General features: G+C 47.2%; 1 protein-coding gene and 1 pseudogene across 1 annotated transcript in view; both read left to right on the forward strand.

Moving 5' to 3' along the window:
• Positions 1 to 9,432, forward strand: part of Hebp1 (heme binding protein 1) — a 35,582-nt gene extending 26,150 nt beyond the window's left edge. Inside the window, exon 4 of the mRNA XM_021164994.3 lies at positions 8,909 to 9,432. Coding sequence (XP_021020653.1) covers positions 8,909 to 9,083 — 175 coding nt within the window. The 3' untranslated portion in view covers positions 9,084 to 9,432. The remainder of the gene's footprint in view (positions 1 to 8,908) is intronic.
• Positions 9,433 to 12,401: 2,969 nt separating this feature from the next.
• Positions 12,402 to 12,818, forward strand: LOC147003775 (fucose mutarotase-like; annotated as a pseudogene).
• Positions 12,819 to 20,263: the final 7,445 nt, after the last annotated feature.

Consider the following 20,263-nt stretch of genomic DNA (forward strand, 5'->3'; position numbering starts at 1 on the left):
CCCCATTATCTGACAGCTCATTTTAAAGGTTGATTTGAGCTCATGCATCCTTCAAAATTAGCCTATTGATTGGTGTGTGTGTGTGTGTGTGTGTGTGTGTGTGTGTGTGTGTGTGTAATATGTGTGCATGAGAGTGGGCCTGCTTGTTCTACACACGCATGAGGAGGTCAGAGACTAACTTTTGAAAGTCAGTTTTCTATTTCACTGCAGGTTCTGGGAGTGAAACTCAGGTCATTAGGTTTATATAGCAAGCACTTTTACCTGCTGGGCCATCTCACTGGCTTCGGTCAGTCCATTCTTAAGCCTTTTCAGTCTGCACACCACAGAGCATATTCATTTGTTCTTGAGGTTGGTGGATCACTGGCCCTGTTGCTTCCCAAAGCCTCAGCCTAACTCCTGGCACTTATGTGTCACACTAACACATCCTTTGGCCCCTGTGTTGCCTGTAGACTGTGTTTGGTACTAGAGATGCATTCAGACTGAGGCTTTCAGGTTTGAACCAAGAATCTTTCCTTGCTGTTTAGTCCTGCTAGGGACTCCTGTGTCTCTCGGCGCTGAGGCCTGGTAGGGGCTTCTGCGTCTGCTAAGCTCTGCTCCTGTGGATTGGCTGGTAAGCTGAGGATGTTCCTGCTTATGTGCCTCTCTCGTGGGAGCTCAGAAAATGATAGTGCCCTCTCTGTTTGCATCTTCCTCAATGCAGTTGGCATACTTCAACAAACACCAATCTCCCCTCTTCTCTCGGTTTTACAAAGGTAGAGTCACACAGAGAGAGCAGGAGGCATGGCTCTTTTCCTTTGCTAGTTTTTATGATTACTGGTTTCTTTCCTTGGTGTCTTCCAAAGGCGGTGATCTTCCTCTCTGGTTTGTTTTGCTTTGCTTTGGTTTTGGTTTTGTTTATGGTTGGTTGCTTGCTTGGTTTTGGTGTTTTGGTTTGGTTTTTACTATCAACAGAAGCAAGACTCTGAATATGCTGGCTGCATTGCACTGTTTCGCGCTTGTTCTTTGGGTTTCGTTGTTGTTATTTTGTTCTTCCATTTATCTTTTCTTGCTCTTAAGAAAATCTATTTATGTGGTGCGGTTATAAATACAGGTCTGGGTATGCCGTGAAGAGGGTGTGGAGGTCAGAGGGCAGCTTTGGGTGCTAGGCCTCTGTGGTCTCTTTGAGACAGACTCTGTTCCTTGTCCGCTGTCTCCCATCTCCACTTCCTATCACCCCAATAGAGCACTGACATTACAGATGCTTTGGCTATGTGTCTGGCTTTTATTGTGGGTACTCCAAGTTCAAATGTAGGATCGCATGCATACACTTTTGCACCAAGCCATTTCCCCAGCCCCTCCCTCCCTTTTCGAGACAGGGTCTCGGAATCCCACCCTGGCCTCAAACTCACTGTGTAGCATGGTCCCCATGCCTCCACCCTCTGAGTTCTGGGATTACAGGTGAGCACTAGTGAACCAGGATCTGAGGTTTTTATTCTCTCTGATGCACATATTGTGCCATTTAGGACAAGTAGGAGCCACATTGGTTTTCCTTTGATCTCTCAATCTGTTGACACACCTCTCGCCAGCTTTGGCATCTTCCTTATTTTCAAACACATCTTAACATTTCCTGCTCTCAAGCTAGAGTTAGCGACTCCTCTGAGGCCTGGTTCTTTATGATGAAAAAGGACACCTCAATAAAGGGTAGATTGGGACCAGAGAGATGGCTCAGTAGCTATAAGCGTTAGCCACACAAGCCTGTGAACCTAAATTCAGTTCCCAGAATCCACATAAAAACACAGACACAGATCATGTATCTGTGTTCTCAGCCCCCGGTGGTGAGATGGAGCTGGGGACAGGAGAATCATCTGGAAGCTCATGGTCCAGCCTGGGGTACATGCATACCCATGAGGTACATGCATACCCATGCATACCATGCATACCCACTATGCACCCATTGTGCACAGTGAAGTAGCACAAACGAGAGACCCCTGCCTCCACAAAATGGAGGGAGAGAACCCGTTCCCCCAGGTTGTCCTCTGGCCTTCACATGTGCACCATGGCACATGCAAGCATGCACACACACATGCACAACATTCATTAATAAATAAATGTTAAAGGATCGATTAAGGGGCTAGAGAGACAGGTCAGTGGATAGCATCGCTTGCCTTGTAAACCAGAGGACCTGAGTGTGGATCCTTAGCACTTATGTGGAAAAGAAAAGGCCTGGTGCAGCAATCCGCATGGCCAATCCCAGTGTCAGGGAAGCAGAGACAGGAAGACAGGGGCCCATTGGCCAAGCAGTCTAGCAATATCAGGGAGCCCTGGGTATAGTGAGAGACATCGCAAAAAATAAGATGGAGAGAAATAAGGAAGACAGCAGTGTCAACCTCTGGTCTTCACACATGCATGCATGCACACCACTATATACATGCATGAGCACACAGGGAGCATATATACACACTACACGTAACACACACATAAAGTGAATCCATGGAAGAAAGGGTGGGAGGAAGGGATGGGGAAAGGGAATGGAGGAACAATTCGATGAAATCTAAACACGTAAAGGCAGCACACATCTACAAGCCTAGCACACGGGGAACTAGACTAGGAAGATGGTGAATTTGAGGCTAGCCTGGGGCACATAGGGAAACCTTGACAAGAGCAAACAAAAACAAAATGTAGAAGAACCAAATACTGTCTTTATTCAGCCTTGCTCCGTGGGTGAATGTTTTATAACTGAACATCCCATCCTAACTTCCCTTGAGCTTATTCCCCAGGTTGGCCACACGGTGTCACCACAAGTCAAATGTGCAGTTACAGCACTTGGCTCCTGTGTGTCGTTGAAAACAAGGTTGGTAAGAGAAGGGAACTGTATTTCAAGGAAGACAGTGAGAACGCTTGATGAATAAATTCTTTTTCTGCAGCCTAAGAGATGTCTACAGAGAGACTGTACATTAATTAGCAGGACTGTTTAGATAAATAAAATGCCTTAGGGAAAAAAGATAACACTACCTGAATAGGTCATGTTGTTGTTGTTGCTGCTGCTGCTGCTGCTGCTGCTGCTGCTGCTGCTGCTGCTGCTGCTGCTGCTGCTACTGTTGTTGTTTTAAGTCTTTGTTTGGGACAGGATCTTACTATGTAGCCCTGGCTAGCCTGAAACTCACTGTGTAGACCAGGCTGGTGATCTTCCAAATGACTGTCCTTCTTTTGCCCACTGAGGTGAGAACCCAGCCCCCACAACTGGATTCTCAGCAGAGACTGGCAATAGATAGGCGAGACTGAGTGATTTAAGTGAGACCGCTGCCATTTTAATGACATGTTTGTGGAAGGAAGAGTAACTCAGCACTAAGGAGCCAGAGGCAGGAGGTCCGCCATGAATCTGAAGCCAGCTAGGGCTTCCTATAGTAAGCTCATAGTATGTGTATCAGTCCAGCCTGGGCTACAGCATGAGACACTATCTCCAAAAATAAAAAAAGGAAAGACTACAAGGTGGAAGGGCAAGGGGCGTGGCTCAGAGACAGAGAGCTTACTTCAAATGTTCAGGGTTTTTGGTTTGCTCCCAAGCAAACCAAACAATGAAGAGAGAGGGACCTGAGAGCCAGGGCCATGACAGTCAACTTGATGGCATATGATTCATACGGCTTCCATGTCTGTGAGACAGAGATAACAATGCCTAGTTTGTCATAAGGATGAGATAGGATCATATATGTAAATGCCCACTCATCTCCAGGTATGTTGTGTTTCCATCTGCTCATATAATCTCGGTATGCCGGACATGACCACTAACGCTGGTGGCCAGGACACCACAGAGCAGAGGTTCTCTACCCTCTTACAGCTCTGGGCTCTGTGCTCATGGATGTTCCACCCAGTCAGCTCTTGCACTTGTTCAGTAGACATCAATGAAACGTCCTCTTCCCTGTGGAATTGAGATGGGCAGTTACTCTAGTTTGGTGCATAGCTGCTGTGTGTGTAGCCGGTTAGTTTTCTCAGCTTGGCACAATCTAAAGTTGCCTGGGGTCTTAGTTGGGGTTACCGTTGCTGTGATGAAACACCGTGACTGAAACCAAGTTGGGGAGGGAAAGGTGTCTTTGGTTTAAGCTTCTGCATTGTAGTCCATCAATGAAGGAAGTCAGAACAGGAACTCAAACAGGGCAGGAACCTGGAGGCAGGAGCTGATGCAGAGGCCATAGAAGAGTTCAGCTTCCTGGCTTACTCTTCATGACATGCTCAGCCTGCTTTCTTATAGAACCCAGGACCACCAGGCCACCCACAATGGGCTGGGCCTTTCCCCCCCATCAAGAGCCCTACAGGCTTGCTCCTCCCTGATGGCCCTTGCTTGTGCCAAGTTGACATAAAACTAGCCAGCACATCTGGGAAGAGGGATCCTCAATGGAGAAATTGCTTCCATTATATTGGCCTATCTTTGGCATTTTCTTGATTAATGATTGGTATGCAAGAGAACAGCCCACTATGAGAGGTACAAGCCATGGCCTGGTGGTGCTAGGTGCTATAGGAAAGCAGGCTGAGCAAGCCGGAGGGGGGGGGCGAGGGGGGAAAACAACGGACTCTATAGTGGTGGTTCTCAACATGTGGGTCGCGACCCCTTGAGGAGTTGTAGGACCCTTTCCCAGGGATCACGTATCTGATATCCTGCATATCAGATATTATGATTCATAACAGTAGCAAACTTATTTCATGGTTGGGGTCACCACAAGATGAGAGACAGTATTAAAGGGTCACAGCGTTAGAAAGGTTGAGAACCACTGCTCTCTTCTGGCCTCTGCTTTGCCACCTCCAGACTGAAGCCCTCACTTCCTATAGTGATGGACTGTGCCGTGGGAGTGTAAGCCAAATAAACCCTTTCTGTCTTCCAAGTTGCTCTTGGTCAGTGTTTTGTCACAGTAACAGAAGGAGAAATTAGGACCACAGCTAACTCTGTAAACTGGTATCGCCTCTTGTTAACGTTTTAGACAACAGTAAATGGTCAACCTCAGAGTCATCACACACACACACACACACACACACACACACACACACACAGAGCATCACAGACTCGCTGAAAGATAACATGGCGTGCATATTGTCCTCCTTGACTGACTGAAGCTTGACTCTTGACCACCTCCTAACTTTCCTAGTCTTTCTAGTTTGCCTCTTTATTTTTTCCCTGAACTCACATGCATGTGTGTGTACGCAGATACGGGTATGTCTTTCTGCTTCCATGGTAACCACGGTTGCTATTCTGACATGGGGTGAGATAAAATCCAGTGCCCTGGAGGACAGCTTCTTTGAAGGCGAGGAGTTACACACCTATTAACAGGCTTACGAAAACAGTCTGAGCACTCAATTTCCTGTGGGGAGCTCGAAGCGCTTTACGAGCATTTCTTGCCACTCACTCAAGCATGCTTGTGAATTCGCAGAGCTGTGGACACGGAGCTGTCATCCTGAGTGTGCGAGTGGAGGCTGAGACTGGTAGGGATGAGGCGCTTGGTGGTGATGGCAGGCTGAGTCAGCTAGGCTGGGCCTCCTTCCTATGAGGGGCTGTGCTCCTGGGAGGACTTGGCTAGCTGGCTTGTTTGTCTTTCTGTGACTAGGGTCAGAGTGAGTTGGTAAAACGAGCAGAGAAGACAGCACATGCCTGTATTTCTATGACCCTCCCAGCCTTGTTTGTTTCCTGGTGGTTTCTATAGCGAAGCAATTAGGGAAGTTTTATTTTTATTACAAAGCATCATGTGCTGCCTAGGAATAAATGCAGGGGTTTTTCAGGAGTGAACTTTATAAATTCTTGAGTGATGACATTTCCTTTGCCACTCTTTACTGGGTCTCCACTCCCAAGAAGCCTTTGATAGGTCCTCTTCCTGTTGTCACCACTGAAGGAAGTCGTAGGACCCCTGAGAACAACCTTTCAGCTTTCTGAGCAACATCTGTACCTTGAATCGCTCCTCACTGACCAGAGCTAGTTGTAGTCGTATCTCTTCAGTGGAAAGGGGATAGCGCTCCTCGAGACAGAGAAGGCTGGAGGCAGGAGTGTGAGGCCACTGGTCACACTACGTCCAGGGTCCTCAAGCAGAGAGTGAAGGATGCCAGGGATGCTGATGCTCACCTTGCTTGCTTTCTTCCCTTTCCATTCAGCCCAGGACCCCAGTCTATGCGATGGCACTACCTGTATCCACTCCCTCTTCAGTTAGACCCTGAGATGTGTACCCTACCTAGGTGATGCCAAAACCAGCCAAGCTGACAAAAATGACCTGGCATACAGTGTCAGACAGATATTCAGATACCACGTGAGGGCTGTTGAGATGGCCCAGCTGGTGAAGGGGCTGGCTGATCCGAGTATAAGCTCTAGGGTCCACATGGTGAAAAGAAATGACCTGTACAGTCAGGTCTCTGTTCCCACACACCATGGCACCATGCTATGCACACATGCACACACCCACACCCACAACCAAATGAATGAATGAATAAATAAATAATTTTAACAAAAATTTTAAGAAGTAATTGTCACATGATTCATCTATGCTTGTCCCAGCGTAGATCTGTGTGGCAAAAATCCTAAGAAATTTGTCTCTGTACTAAACAGTTGGGGTGTGTGTGTGTGTGTTCATGTGTGTCTCGGGAGTCTGTTCTCTCTTTGGCCTTGTGGCTCCTGTTCATCAGCCTTGGTTAGCCATTCACTGGCCCCACAAACTTTTTTTTCTCCTCATTATTACCCCAGAAGTACATTTTAACAGCAACTTGCACAGCGTTTGCATGGCATGAGATATGGTCTGTAATTCAAAAATTATCTAAGGGCCTTAGAGGGGCCAGCACTCAGTGGGTAGAAGTGCTTACCGTGCCAGCCTGAAGACCTGAGTTTGACCCCTGAGTGTGCAAAGAGAAAACTGACTCCAAAAAGTTGTTCTCTTGCTTCCATCTGTGCTATAGCATACAGAGGTCCTCCCTCAACCTCTCTCTCTCTCTCTCTCTCTCTCTCTCTCTCTGTCTGTCTGTCTGTCTCTCTCTGACACACACACACACACACACAGATAAAATAAAAACTAAAGTATCTGAGAGGAGGACTGACCACACGGGGTCCATGCAGGCATGCAGATACAGTCTCTTTTGCATAAGTGACCTGAGCAGCTACAGATTTTAGTCCCTGTGCAAGACCTAGAATAATTACTTCATAGATACCAAGGGGCAACTGTAAAAGTGGTAGCTACTGTGTGACAAGCACTATACTGGGCAGTCTTTTCTCCCTTAATTTCCCAAGCCAACTCTCAAAATTAGTGCCGTTATCATCATCCTTACTTAACAAAGGGCTCAAATGTTCAAGATACTGCAGGATTTGATCTTGACCGCAAGCTGGAAAGTGCTGGGGCTACGATTGGAGCTTGCAGGCAGCCATTTTGCCTCCAGCAGAGGAAAGGTTCACCTAAGTACAATACTTCTGGACCTTTTCAAAATCAGTCTTTTGATATTGTTTTTGTTTCGGTGCTTAAGATTTTGTTTTACATTTAATTAATCGTGTGTCTGTGTGTGTGTCTTTGGACGCCAGAAAAGGGCATTGGATCCCCTGAAGCTGGAGTTAGGGTCGTTGTGAGCTGCCTGACATGGGTGCTGGGAACTGAACTCGGGTCCTCTGTGGGAGCAACAGATGCTCTTAACCCCTGAGCCATCTCTCCCATCCACCCAAAATCAGTAATTGAGAGAAGGAGAATTGTCCGTTTCAGACAACAGTTTCATATCAAGGCAGAGTCTGTGGGAAGCCTTCTGCACGTTCCCATAGCCAGGGTCCTCCATGTTTCACACTAGTGATGCTCAGACACAGACAATACAAAACTCCAGTGTCTTGCAGGCCGTTATTGCTAGAAAAGTCCTTGAAGCTTGTCTTCTTTCTTCCGATCCCATTTCCTCCTTGGTGAGGCTCAAAGAAACAGCTCAGCTGTCTTCTCTGCCTTCTACTCTCCCATCAGTTTGCACGAAGAACCAAACTGCATTCATTTGAAACTGGCTTCGTCGCCCTCCCTGTTGCTGGCTGTTGTTTGCAGTCCCTCACAGACGAAGTCCTGGGTGACCCTGTAATCAACAGGCTGAGTGCTGGCTGAGCGTGACTAACCCGCTCGTAAAATAGCCAAGCGTGATTCAAAGAACTCCACCAAAACTAATGTATCATTTGGCCTCGTCTTGGCCAGGTCCAAAGTCAGATTTTGAGTCACAAAGCTCATTAGCAATGCGGGTGTATTTGACTCTAATAAAGAGGTTAGGGGAGTCCGGAGGTAGAGTGGTTTATTTAGAGCTGGCTGCGGGATGAGTTTTGCTATGGACGCAGTGATATAAGAGACGGACTAATCTAGGAAGGGACGGCTTCTCTATCCCCCTTTTCTGCCGTCACATAAATAGCCCATCTTGTTAGGAGTCTCTTTACTTCCTAGAAAGGAAAGTTTTTATGACTTTGCAAAGAAGGGGGGGTGATTAGAGGAGGTTTCTTCATTAGGAAAGCAAATGAGGCTTGCACGGGGTCCCTCCCAAGACGCCCGTGGGTCCCAGCCTTGGTCAGCACTGATCTAATGAAGCCACCTTGTGTCCCTGTTAGGACGTGCTCATTCACAACAGCTGTCCTGTTTCAGAAGACACAGCTGCTACCCCAACCTTGACAGCTTCACCGTGGCTCCTCCTAGGTGTCTGTCCTTCCTGCTGGTGACGGGCTAAGAAGAACAGCAGCTGAGGTAGCAGAGGGAGCCGGAGGAAATGGTGAAAGGCTCGAGGGCTCATAGTCAGCTTGGGACCAGGAAAAACATTGCATATTTACAGATGAGGTGAAATGGACCCCCTTTGGGGGTCACCTCTCTGGCATGCTTGTCCCAACCGTGGCCGTGTCTTCTCTCTAAAAGACTTGTCTTCTCCGCAAGGTCATGTCCTGTCTTACCAGCCCTTGCTCTTCCATCTTTAGGCAATTCGGAGGCTATGCCAAGGAAGCAGACTATGTTGCTCATGCCACTCAGCTACGTACCACACTGGAGGGCACACCAGCGACCTACCAGGGTGATGTCTACTACTGTGCCGGATATGACCCTCCCATGAAGCCCTATGGACGCCGTAACGAGGTCTGGCTTGTGAAGGCATGAGTCACTTGATGAACTGAGAACGTCCTGGAAGGGTGCCTCTGTGTCCCCTGACTTGGGGTCGGGGGGGGGGGTACTTCTTCAGCTCCAACGTTCCTTCAAAATCCCTCACTGCTGATTTTCTGAAATAAGCCAAGATTGGCAGCATCGTTCTTGAGTTAGAAAGTTCTGGGGCAGACCAGAAAAAATCCCAGCGGCATTTCCTCTGCCACTAAAAACTGATTTTTAATAATTATCGAATTTGTATTTTTGTTAGTGAGGAAATATGTGACTTATGCATGAACTTTCATCTGTGATTCTTTTAAGAACTTTGTCTAGAAAGAAACCAAAAATACAAATCTTTGACGTATGAGGTGGGGACAGTTTTAAATTATTTCCCAGTTCTATAGTCCTTTAAGAACATTTATTTTACGTGTGTGCGTGTGTTCATGTGTGGGAAGGTACCCTCAGAGCCATCAGTAGGCATCAAATCCCATGGAGTTAGAGTAACAGGGAATTCGGAGCCGTCAGACTTGAGTTGCTGAGAACTGAACCAGGACCTCTGGATGAGCAGAAAGCGCTCTGAACCGCGCTGAGCCATCTCTCCAGCCCCAAGACAGATAGTTTTAACAGAGTGCTGTTGATGGTGTTCACTGTATTTTGAGAGCTGGAGTCTGCAGAACCTTCTCCAAGGGTCCCATGGAAAGAGGCTGTGTTCTGGATGCCTGGCTGTCTCCGAGCTGATAATTTACCAGGGCTCCCAGACAGCACATCTGTGAACAATCGCTGAGGGTCAGGTCCGCAGCTGCAGTCCACAGGGGTTTGCAGAAGTTACAAAAGCAGATGGAGAAGAAAAATCACACTCCCACACACAACCAACCCCGAGGGCAGGAAATTTCACCAGGGGGATTTATTCAGAACGATGAGGTCAGAAAAGGCAAGGGTCCTGTTTCCTTAACTGAATGAGACAGGAATTGAAAGGCACAATGAGGAGTTTCTCACGTATAGAAGGGGGAGGGGCTGTGAGCCGGAAGTGAAGAAAGGAGCTAAAGAACAGGCTGCGGGCTGCAAGGCAAGGAGGGAGCTTAGGGGTCATGAGGTGCACCAGGATCAAGTCCAGTCAACAGCCCTAATTTGGACAACTGTAAAGATCTCCCAGAGGAACCGGTGTTTGGGTTACTATGGGAACAGCAAGGGCTCACTCTGTGTGATGCTTGTGGGGGTGGGGGGACATGGGTCCTGGAGAAGGAGAAACAAGTGCTGATGAAGTGTTACCAGAGGACTTCCAGGGTCGCTTCTGGGTTGCAGTCGCGGCCGTTTCTGAAGACCAGCCTTGACTGCCTGCTGCACTGCGCACATACTACGAAACTCACTTCACATGGTGACTCTGTATCGAGGGTAGTGTCATGATTGTCACACAGATGTGGAGGTGAGACCACGCCCAAGCTGTCACACGGAACCCAAGACTAAAAGAAGTGTAGCACAGGCCCTCAGGTCATGCCAGGCAGATTGGATTTTTTAAAAAAATATTTTGTTTAACTATTCATTTATGTAGTGTCTGCACGTGTGTGTGTGTGTGTGTGTGTGTGTGTGTGTGTGTACACAAAGAGGCCTAAAAGAAGGTGTTAGGGTGACGGCCTTCTTGTGTGGCTGTTGGGATCCAAACCCAAGTCCCCATGATGGAGCAGCAAACACTCTTAACTGCTAAGCCATTTCTCCAGCCCCAGCTTGGATTTTGTCCTTAAAAAGAGAAAAGTTAAAAATACTTGTGTAGCACTAATTGGGAACATGACCCCATCATGTTTTAAGAGGAAACATTTTGACCACACTGCAAAATATACAAGGAGGGGTGTGGCTGAGTCAGGAAGACCAGCCTAGTCATCAGCCCCTTGCGTGGTACTATGACATCTGAAAGTCCATTTCTGACTTTAAAGCCCTGGTGATTCCTTCTCTACTTCCCCAGCTTCCCGCCTTTCTAATCTCTTCCTCACCACACAACAGCCACAGAACAGCAAGTCCCTTGTCACTTTTTGCCATGGCTGGGTCTCACCATCCCCTTGATGGTACCTTGCCGCCTACCTTTTCAAAAGGGCCTGGAATGCCCTGTCTTTAAATTACCTCACCCCCTCCCTGGATATATCATTTAGGAATACAGTGAGTTGTAGAAGAAACGATGAGACTTTCTCTTATCAAACAGTAAGAAATATACAAGTATGCTGAATGACTGGTGCTGACTATCGTCTCAGGGCTGCAAGGTAGCCAGGGTGGCTCCTGCTGTCACATCCCTGCTCAAGGCAGGGAAGGGCCAAGGAGAGGAAACTGTCCCTGCCACACCGTTAGCCCCACTGTATGAGAAAACAAAAGCGTTTTCCAGAGGTCCCCAAGCAAAGTTGCACCAACTGGACTACCAGGTCAATGAAAGCTGCAAGGTGTATTTGCAACTTGGAAAGTGTACACAACTTGGGAAGTGTATGCCTCTAACTGGGAAAGTCAAAGGCACAGGAGAAAAGGATTCGCAACGGCTTTAGCAGGACAATCAGCTGTGACTGCAGCATGGGGTGCGGTGAGTGGGTATGTATGCCTATGGCAAGTGTAAGAAGGTAGGAGAGGGTGGCTGAGATGGGTGAGGCCGGGTCAGCTAAGATCTGCAGGCTTTCTCTCCTCCACCCCTGGTGCCCGCAAAAGCCAGAACTGGAGAGTACAAGGAGAATGGATTTCAGCCACCCGAGTCACACTGAAGACCCAGTGATGACTAGATGACAGTAACAGAGGACACAGGACATGAGGAAGAAGAGCTAAGAAAGCAAGACAAGTTCACCCCAGTTCTGTTCACCCCAGTTCTGTATTTAATAATGCAAGGTAGCTGGCGTGCATAGTGGTGTGCACCGGTAGTTATTGCACGTTGGAGGCAAGAGGAATGGGAGTCCAGAGCCAGCCTTGGCTACATAACGAGTTTGAGTCTAGCCTGCACAACATGACAACCTATTTATATCAAGCTGAAGGAAAAGAAATAAACAAAACAGGCCATCATGGTGGCACACACACTTACAAGGCCGAGACAGGAGATCGCCACAAGTTCAAGGCCCAGCCTGGACTGCACATTGAGTTCCAACCTGAGCTAAAAGTGAGATACTGTGGGGCACAGAAACAAGACTGTTGAACACGTGGAAAACTGGCAGCACAGCCCTCTAACCGGGCTGAGACCCACACCGGAGCCCTTGACCCACAAGGCTCAGGAAAGGCTGGGGACACTGCTGAGGTCACCTTGCCCATCGGAGCAAGAAGCTCTCCAGCTAATTGAGGAAAGAGCTGGGTGAGGCCTGCAGTTGAACCAGGCCACAGAACTCCGAGAAGGGCAAGCCAGGTGCTGAGTTCAGCAGTGGGTCCTCGCAGATGCGAACTTCCCTACCTCCTCCATCTGCAAGTGCGGGTCTGTAGAGAGCCAAGCAGATGACCTGGACATGAGGCTGTGCCGAAGCTCCTGCCCTGGACACCTACATGGAAAGCCCAGCTGCTGCCATGGACCTGGTGCCCAGTGACAAGGAGCAGGGCCTGCCGACTCCGATATGGAACCATTATGAATCCCTTCTTCCAAAAGCTGACTCTCAGAAATCTCTGATGAAAATAGAGAGGTTTGAATTTAAGAATGTACAAAAAAAGGCATTTGCTGTTGTTGCAAGCGGGGAGATGGCACCCTATGGCAACGCCATCCTCAGGAAGGGGACTCTTCACCTCGGATCCTCATTGAGACCACTCTAGGCTGAGAATTGACTGTGCCTGAACCCAATCAGCAGGCCTTCCCTTGGCGGCGACCAGACCTGGATGTCAGCCTCAGGTTCAAGAAGTTGGCAGATCGTGAGAGTCTTTGCTGACCCTGACAGATTCCTCCTTCCATGATTTGTGAAATTGATAGGGGGGGGGGGAGCAAGCAGCCATTGTCAGTCCTCAATCTAAAGGTTTTATACTCATTTTAAAAAAAAAGTGAGATACTGTCTCTCCAAAAGAAAAAACAAAGAAAGGAAAGGAAGCCAAAAGGGAGAAAGAAAGAAAAAAGGGAGACCGCGAGCACAGGCTTGCCCATTGCCGATCTACAAATGAAGACTCTCCCATCCATTGCCCTGCCCTCTCTCACCGGTGTCATTGCCAAAACAGAAGTTTATTTTTAAAAGCCTCTGGCCTCATCTCACCTCTCTCCCTAGGGGGCTGGAGTGGCACATGTGGGTAAGATTTGAAATGGGTAAAAACCTGCCCTGGAAAACTGAACAGGAAAATTTGGGTGTCAATGACTGACTCTCCTGTAGGCTGAGTGCCGGGGGTCGCAGATTGAGGCCATAGCCTCCCCTGAACTGTTCACAAACACGCTCAGCCATTTCCCACAAGCACCACCTTCCTGGCCCTTAATATTCTTCACGTTTGTGCAAGCTCTGTCCAGTAAAATTTGTTCTGCATGTACTGTGCCACTATGCCGCATCCTTGAGTGTCCATGACAGTGTCCTGGGGTCATGGGGTGATTGTAGCCACAAACCCAGGGGAACCCTCGGTGAGCCCAGGGAGTTAGTCATAGCTTGTTTAAGGAAGATCTCCCTAATTTACACTTGGCTTCTCCACTCTTGAGTAATGTGCTTTGATCTTGGGCACAATAATTACAGTTTCAGAGCTTGCCACATTGACGGGTTTGTATTTGGTAGAATGCCACAGGTTTGGCCTTTGAATTTATGTCCCGGACTGGCACTAGGCTTTTCCTATTTTTGTTTCTATTGCAACATCCTTATGTAGGAATCTGGGGAGAGGCCCAAGCAATAGCCACAGACACAGCATCAGGACCCAAGCTAGTAAGGTAGAAATGACACAGTGCCCTGTGAGTGGAGCAAGAATCGGTATTGCTTGTGAAGAGTTTCACATAACCCAACTATAGGACTGGTTCATCTCTACAATGAATAAGCTACATCTCCACAAAAATACAAAATTAAAAAAAATAATAATAATCAGGTCACGTATCTGGAGAGATTGCTCAGTGGTTAAGAGTGCTTGCTGCACTTGCAAAGATGACCAGGATTCAGATCCTAGGACCCGCAGTGGGCAGCTCACAATCTCCTGTTATTCTACCTCCATGGGAACTAATGTCCTCTTCTCGCCTCTGTGAGCATCCTCATATTCATATACGGACAAACAGACACAAACAGATAAACAGATCTTTTGAAATTCAGTTGGTAAGTTGGCTCGGGCCCCTGCCTCTTCCCACGTGGCGTCTCTTCCACTCTCCTGGGCCCCTTATTCTCCAAGGTGACCAGGGGTTTCTCTAGCATGCTCCCCAGGGCCTCCTGCCCAATTCACTTTGCTCTCGATGCCAGAATCTGTCTCTACCTGCCCGAGGTCCAGCTTTAGCATCTTCAGTTTTCCCGGATTCCTCCAGTACTAGCTGCTTCCCTTTGATTTCCAACTCCACCTCACACAAGCTTGATTGATAGGTAGAGCAATGCCTAGCATTCATGAAGACCCAGGCTCACACAAGCTTGATTGGTAGAGCAATGCCTAGCATTCACGAAGCCCTGGGCTTCATCCCCATCATCACATAAACTGGGCATGGTGGTCCACATCTGTAATCCCAGCACTCAGGAGGTAGAGGCGGGGAGATCAGAAGTTCAAGGCCATCCTTAGCTACATAGAGAGTTTGAGGACAGCCTGGGGTATATGAGACTCTCTCTATCAGAGAGAGAGAGAGAGAGAGAGAGAGAGAGAGAGAGAGAGAAGCACACACACACTTGTGCACAGTACATAATTTTATTGATATAGATAAATTGAACTTTTTAAAAATAACTACTGCCCAGTGGTGCCAGCACTTAGGAGGTTGCCAGGCCAAGTTGGGCTACATATCAAGATTGTGTTTCAAAAACAACACAAGGGCCTAGAGAGACAGCTCAAGAGTTAAAAGCATCTGTGGTTCTTGCAGAGGACCTCGGTTTGGTTCACAGAACCCACATGGAAGTGCACAACCGTCGGTAACTCTAGTTTTAGATGCCTTCTTCTTCTTCTTCTTCTTCTTCTTCTTCTTCTTCTTCTTCTTCTTCTTCTTCTTCTTCTTCTTCTTCTTCTTCTTCTTCTTCACCTTTAAGGCTACCAGGCACATACATGGTACAAATATATCCATTCAGATAAAACATCCATACACATAAAATTAATAAATCTACAAGGTTTTTAAAAGCAAAATAAAATGAGCTATTGATAGCTAAAACTTATAGAGCACTCACTGTGTCCTAGATACTTGCTCATTAAATGAGTGACCTGATTTTGCCCAGTAGGAAAGACATTGACACTATATTCTCTATTCTATCTACAGATGAGAGGGAAGCTTCATTAAGATGCCCTAGGCTAGCCCTGTATGATGATTCGTGCAGCATCAGGAAGGCAGGAAGATCAGGAATCCAAGCTCATCCCCAGCTATATAACAAGTTTGAAACCAGCCTGGATATGGCAGAGTCATCTGTTCAGAAGCAGGTCCTAGAGCCAATGAAGGGACTTTCAGCATCACTGCTGTCTACCGAGGAAGAGGGAGAAAAGACAAGGCAGTCAGATCACTGCTGGGAGGACGCTCAGGTTCAGAGCTGTTCGTCTACATCCAAGGCGCATCCCCTAGGGACATGGGGATTATAAGATGGCCACTGAACCACAGAGTAAATTATACAGGAGGACGAGCCACCTTTCATCACACTCACTGGCAGGCACACGCCCTGCCTCACTCACTGTTCTTGATTATCCAGAGCCGTGCTGCCAAGAGGTTCAGAGTGTGAACCTGGCAGTCAAACTGCCAGGGGGCAAATGCTGCCTCTCTCATCCGTATGGTCTTGGGACTAGAGTCTGTGTGTTTGAGACGGGATCTCGTGTAGGCAACATTTACCTGACTACTCAAATCAAAATGCTGGATGTCAGCCTGGGAAGAGACAATTGGCTAGACACTTCCAGAAGGCACCCATCTCCCCCATGCTGCCATAATCAGAAATCAGCATTCCTTAGGGCAGCAAGGCCACCCTCACCTGGCAAAGTCCCCACATTACTGCACCATCCCACCAACTCCTCTCGTTTTAGTATAAAATGGAGAAATGAGTGGGGAATACAGCAGACCTTCAGGACCAAGTATCTATGGAGGGTGGTAGAAAACAGCAGGGACCCTCTACTGGATCACAAACTCATGGTGTGGCTCCACCCACCATGACCAGCCAGGAGTGAGAATTCACAAGACCATGTGGAACTGGCCCATCCCCTGCCAATATGCTTCGACACTCACTGTCTCTCTGTACTTTAGTGTGTACCAGCTTTTGGTGTGGCTTTTATTTTTCATTTTGTTGGATTTGGAGGGAGTTGTGTGTTTGTGTCTTAGTTACGGTGTTACTGATGTGAACAGATACCATGACCAAGGCAACTGTTATAAGGACATTTAACTGTGGCTGGCTTACAGGCTCAGAGGTTCAGTCCACTATCATCAAGGCAGGAACATGGCAGGCATGGTGTAGGAGGAGCCAAGAGATTTATGTCTTCGTCTGAAGGCAGCTAAGTGAAGACTGGCTTCCAGGCAGCTAGGATGAGGGTCTTAAAGCCCATACCCGCAGTGACGCAACACCTACTCCAACAAGGCCACACCTACACCAATAAGGCCACACCTCTTAATAGTGCCACATCCAGGGCCAAGCATATACAAACTATCACAGTTTGTTTGTTGGTTGGATGGTTAGTTGGTTGGTTGGCTGGTTTAGTTTGGTTCTATCATTTGGCCTAAAGCAGTCTGAGTTTTTCCTTATCATTTCTTTATTTCACCAACTTTTACTCAGCCCCTCCAATGCACCAAGCACAGCTCTAGACAATTTAGATATATCAGCAAACAAAACCAACCCTTGCACAGCATGTGGTGTATCACATTATATTTTAGGAATTAGTAAGTGCTCTAGCACATTTAAAAAGTAGAACAGAGGAATAACGCACATGTGTGGCTTTAGAGTTTGTGAAGAGGATGATATATAAGTCTTACTAGCAAGGCCAGGTGAGACCTGGTAGAAAAGAATGCTGGATAGTAACAAACCAACTGAACAGGTGGACAGGTGGGAATAAACTAAGCACTGAGGAAGCATCCGGTGCAAAGGCCCCAAAGTCGGATGAGCCTTTGTGACTAGGGCCTGGGAGGGGTTCCACAGGGAGTAGAGGGGAGCACAGGCTAGAGAAAGAAGGTCATGCAAGGACCAAGAAGGGGTTGTATGAGGTCTGAGGCTGCTGTAAGCATTTGAGTAGTCTTCTACAGAAAGTAGACAAGGGTTGGGAATTTAGCTCAAAAGTAGAGCACTTGCCAGCAAGCACAAGGCCCTGGGTTTGGCCCTCAGCTCTGGAAAAAGAAAAAGAGAGAGAGAGAGAGAGAGAGAAGAGAGAAGAGAGAAGAGAGAAGAGAGAAGAGAGAAGAGAGAAGAGAGAAGAGAGAAGAGAGAAGAGAGAAGAGAGAAGAGAGAAGAGAGAAGAGAGAAGAGAGAAGAGAGAAGAGAGAGTGGAGGAGGAGGAGGAGGGGAGGGGAGGGGAGGGGAGGGGAGGGGAGGGGAGGGGAGGGGAGGGGAGGGGAGGGGAGGGGAGGGGAGGGGAGGGGAGGGGAGGGGAGGGGAGAAGGAGAAGGAGAAGGAGAAGGAGAAGGAGAAGGAGAAGGAGAAGGAGAAGGAGAAGGAGAAGGAGAAGGAGAAGGAGAAGGAGAAGGAGAAGGAGAAGGAGAAGGAGAAGGAGAAGGAGAAGGAGAAGGAGAAGAGAAGAGAAGAGAAGAGAAGAGAAGAGAAGAGAAGAGAAGAGAAGAGAAGAGAAGAGAAGAGAAGAAGAGATAGATCCAGACCTTGGGTGCAAACTCCACAACCAGTTCCACAACACCCAGAGGAAGATCTACTCCCAGGCTCTCTAACATGCCCAGAATCATAGGATCAGAGGTGAGGAAGATACAACATCTGTCCCAACACCTGAAGTAACTGGGACCAGCAGGACCCAGGAACCCAGGAACCCCGCCCAACCAGTGGCACTGATTCCTTCCACTCTGAGCTGGTGCCCTGAGCAGACCTTGGGTGCAAACTCCCCAGCCAGTCTCACAACACCCAGAGGAAGTTCTACTCCCAGGCACTCTAACATGCCCAGGACCACAGGATCCCAGGATTCCAGGAGCTTGGTCATACCAGGATCTCAGGGTCCCAAAGACAGCTTGACTCCCAGGAGCTCACACCCAGGATCTCAGGATCCCAGGATCCCAGAATCACAGGATCACAGAGACAGCTGAACTCTGAGGAGTTCTGACACAACCAGGATCACAGAAAGGACAGGCTCCAGTCAAATATAGCAAGGGTAGGAGCAATAGAGATAATCAGATGGCTGGAGGCAAGCATAGGAACAAAATCAACAGAAACCAAGGCTACTTGTCATCATCAGAACCCAATTCTCCCACCAGAACCCATTCTCCCATCACATCAGAAAAAGCAAGATTTGGATATAAAATCACTTCTCATGATAGTGATAGAGGACTTTAAGAAGGACATAATTCCCTTAAAGAAATACAGGAGAACTCAGGTAAACAGCTAGAAGCCCTTAAAGAGGAAACACAAAAATCCCTTAAAGAATTACAGCAAAATACAATCAAACAGGCAAAGGAAATGAACAAAACTATCCAAGATCTAAAAATGGAAATAGAAACAATAAAGAAATCACAAAGGGAGACAACCCTGGAGTTAGAAAACCTAGAAAAGAAGTCAGAAGTCATAGGTGTAAGCATCACCAACAAAATACAAAAGCTAGAAGAGAGAATCTCAGGGGCAGAAGTTACCATAGAAAGCATTGACACAACAGTCAAAGAAAATGCAAAAAGCAAAAAGCTCCTAACCCAAACATCCAGGAAATCCAGGACACAATGGGAAGCTGAAACCTAAGGATAATAGGTATAGGAGAGAGCAAAGATTCCCAACTTAAAGGGCCAGTAAATATCTTCAACAAAATTATAAAAGTTTTCTTCAAGTTCACTAACCTAAAGAAAGAGATACCTATGAACATACAAAAAGCCTACAGAACTCCAAATAGGCTGGACCAGAAAAAAATTCATCCTATCACATAATAATCAAAACACCAAATGCACTAAATAAAGACAGAATATTAAAAGCAGTAAGGGAAAAAGGTCAAGTAACATATAAAGGCAGATCTATCAGAGTTACATCAGACTTCTCACCAAAGACTCTGAAAGCTAGAAAATCCTGGGCAGCTGTCATACAGACACTAAGAGAACACAAATGCCAGCCCATGCTACTATGCCCAGCAAAACTCTCAATTGTCATAGAAGGAGAAACCATGACAAAACCAAATTTACACAATATCTTTCCATAAATCCAACCCTACAAAGGATAGTAGATGGAAAACACCAGCACAAGGAGGGAAACTATGCTCTAGAAAAAGCAAGAAAGTAATCCTTCAACAAACCCAAAAGAAGATAGCCACACAAACATAATTCCACCTCTAACAACAAAAATAACAGGAGGTAACAATCACTTTTCCTTAATACCTCTTAACATCAATAAACTCAATCCCCCAATAAAAAGACATAGACTAACAGACTGGATATGTAAACAGAACCCAGCATTTTGCTGCATACAGTAAATGCACCTCAGTGACAAAGACAGACACTACCTCAGCTCTAAGTGTGACTTTCCTGTCGCCTGAGCATAAGAGGCTCCTGGTGGAGCAGGTTTGGGGCATTGAGTATCCCATATTCTTTCTTCCATACCCAGCAAGAGTCATCTACATAATATTGATCAACTGTCCCGAGGTTTTTTTGAGGCACTGAAAAGCTAGCCCTGGAACTGAGGTCTCCCTCACCTGCTTCAGACTCAAATATATTTATGCCAAGTAGCCTCCATAATCCTTGCCCTGGATCAAGTTGGCTCCTGGTACTGTAACAGGGAGCAAAACACATCAAAAACCTCTTAATAATAGTAAAAGTGCTGCATCCTTGAGAACAATAGAAGGTAAGTCATTCCTTTTTTAAAAATTAAATATTTTATTTATATACATCCCAAATTCGCTTCTCCTCTTCATCCCCCTCAGAGTTCTACCCCTGTCCCCTTCCCCATTTTGTCTGAAAGGGTGTTATTCCTGTCCCCACCCCACTCCCATATTTTCCCCACCCTGGGGCATCAAGTCTCTACAGGATTAGA

The sequence above is a fragment of the Mus caroli genome, unplaced genomic scaffold (assembly GCF_978045245.1).
Source record: "Mus caroli unplaced genomic scaffold, Mus_caroli_1 scaffold_7, whole genome shotgun sequence".
Lineage (NCBI taxonomy): Eukaryota > Metazoa > Chordata > Mammalia > Rodentia > Muridae > Mus > Mus caroli.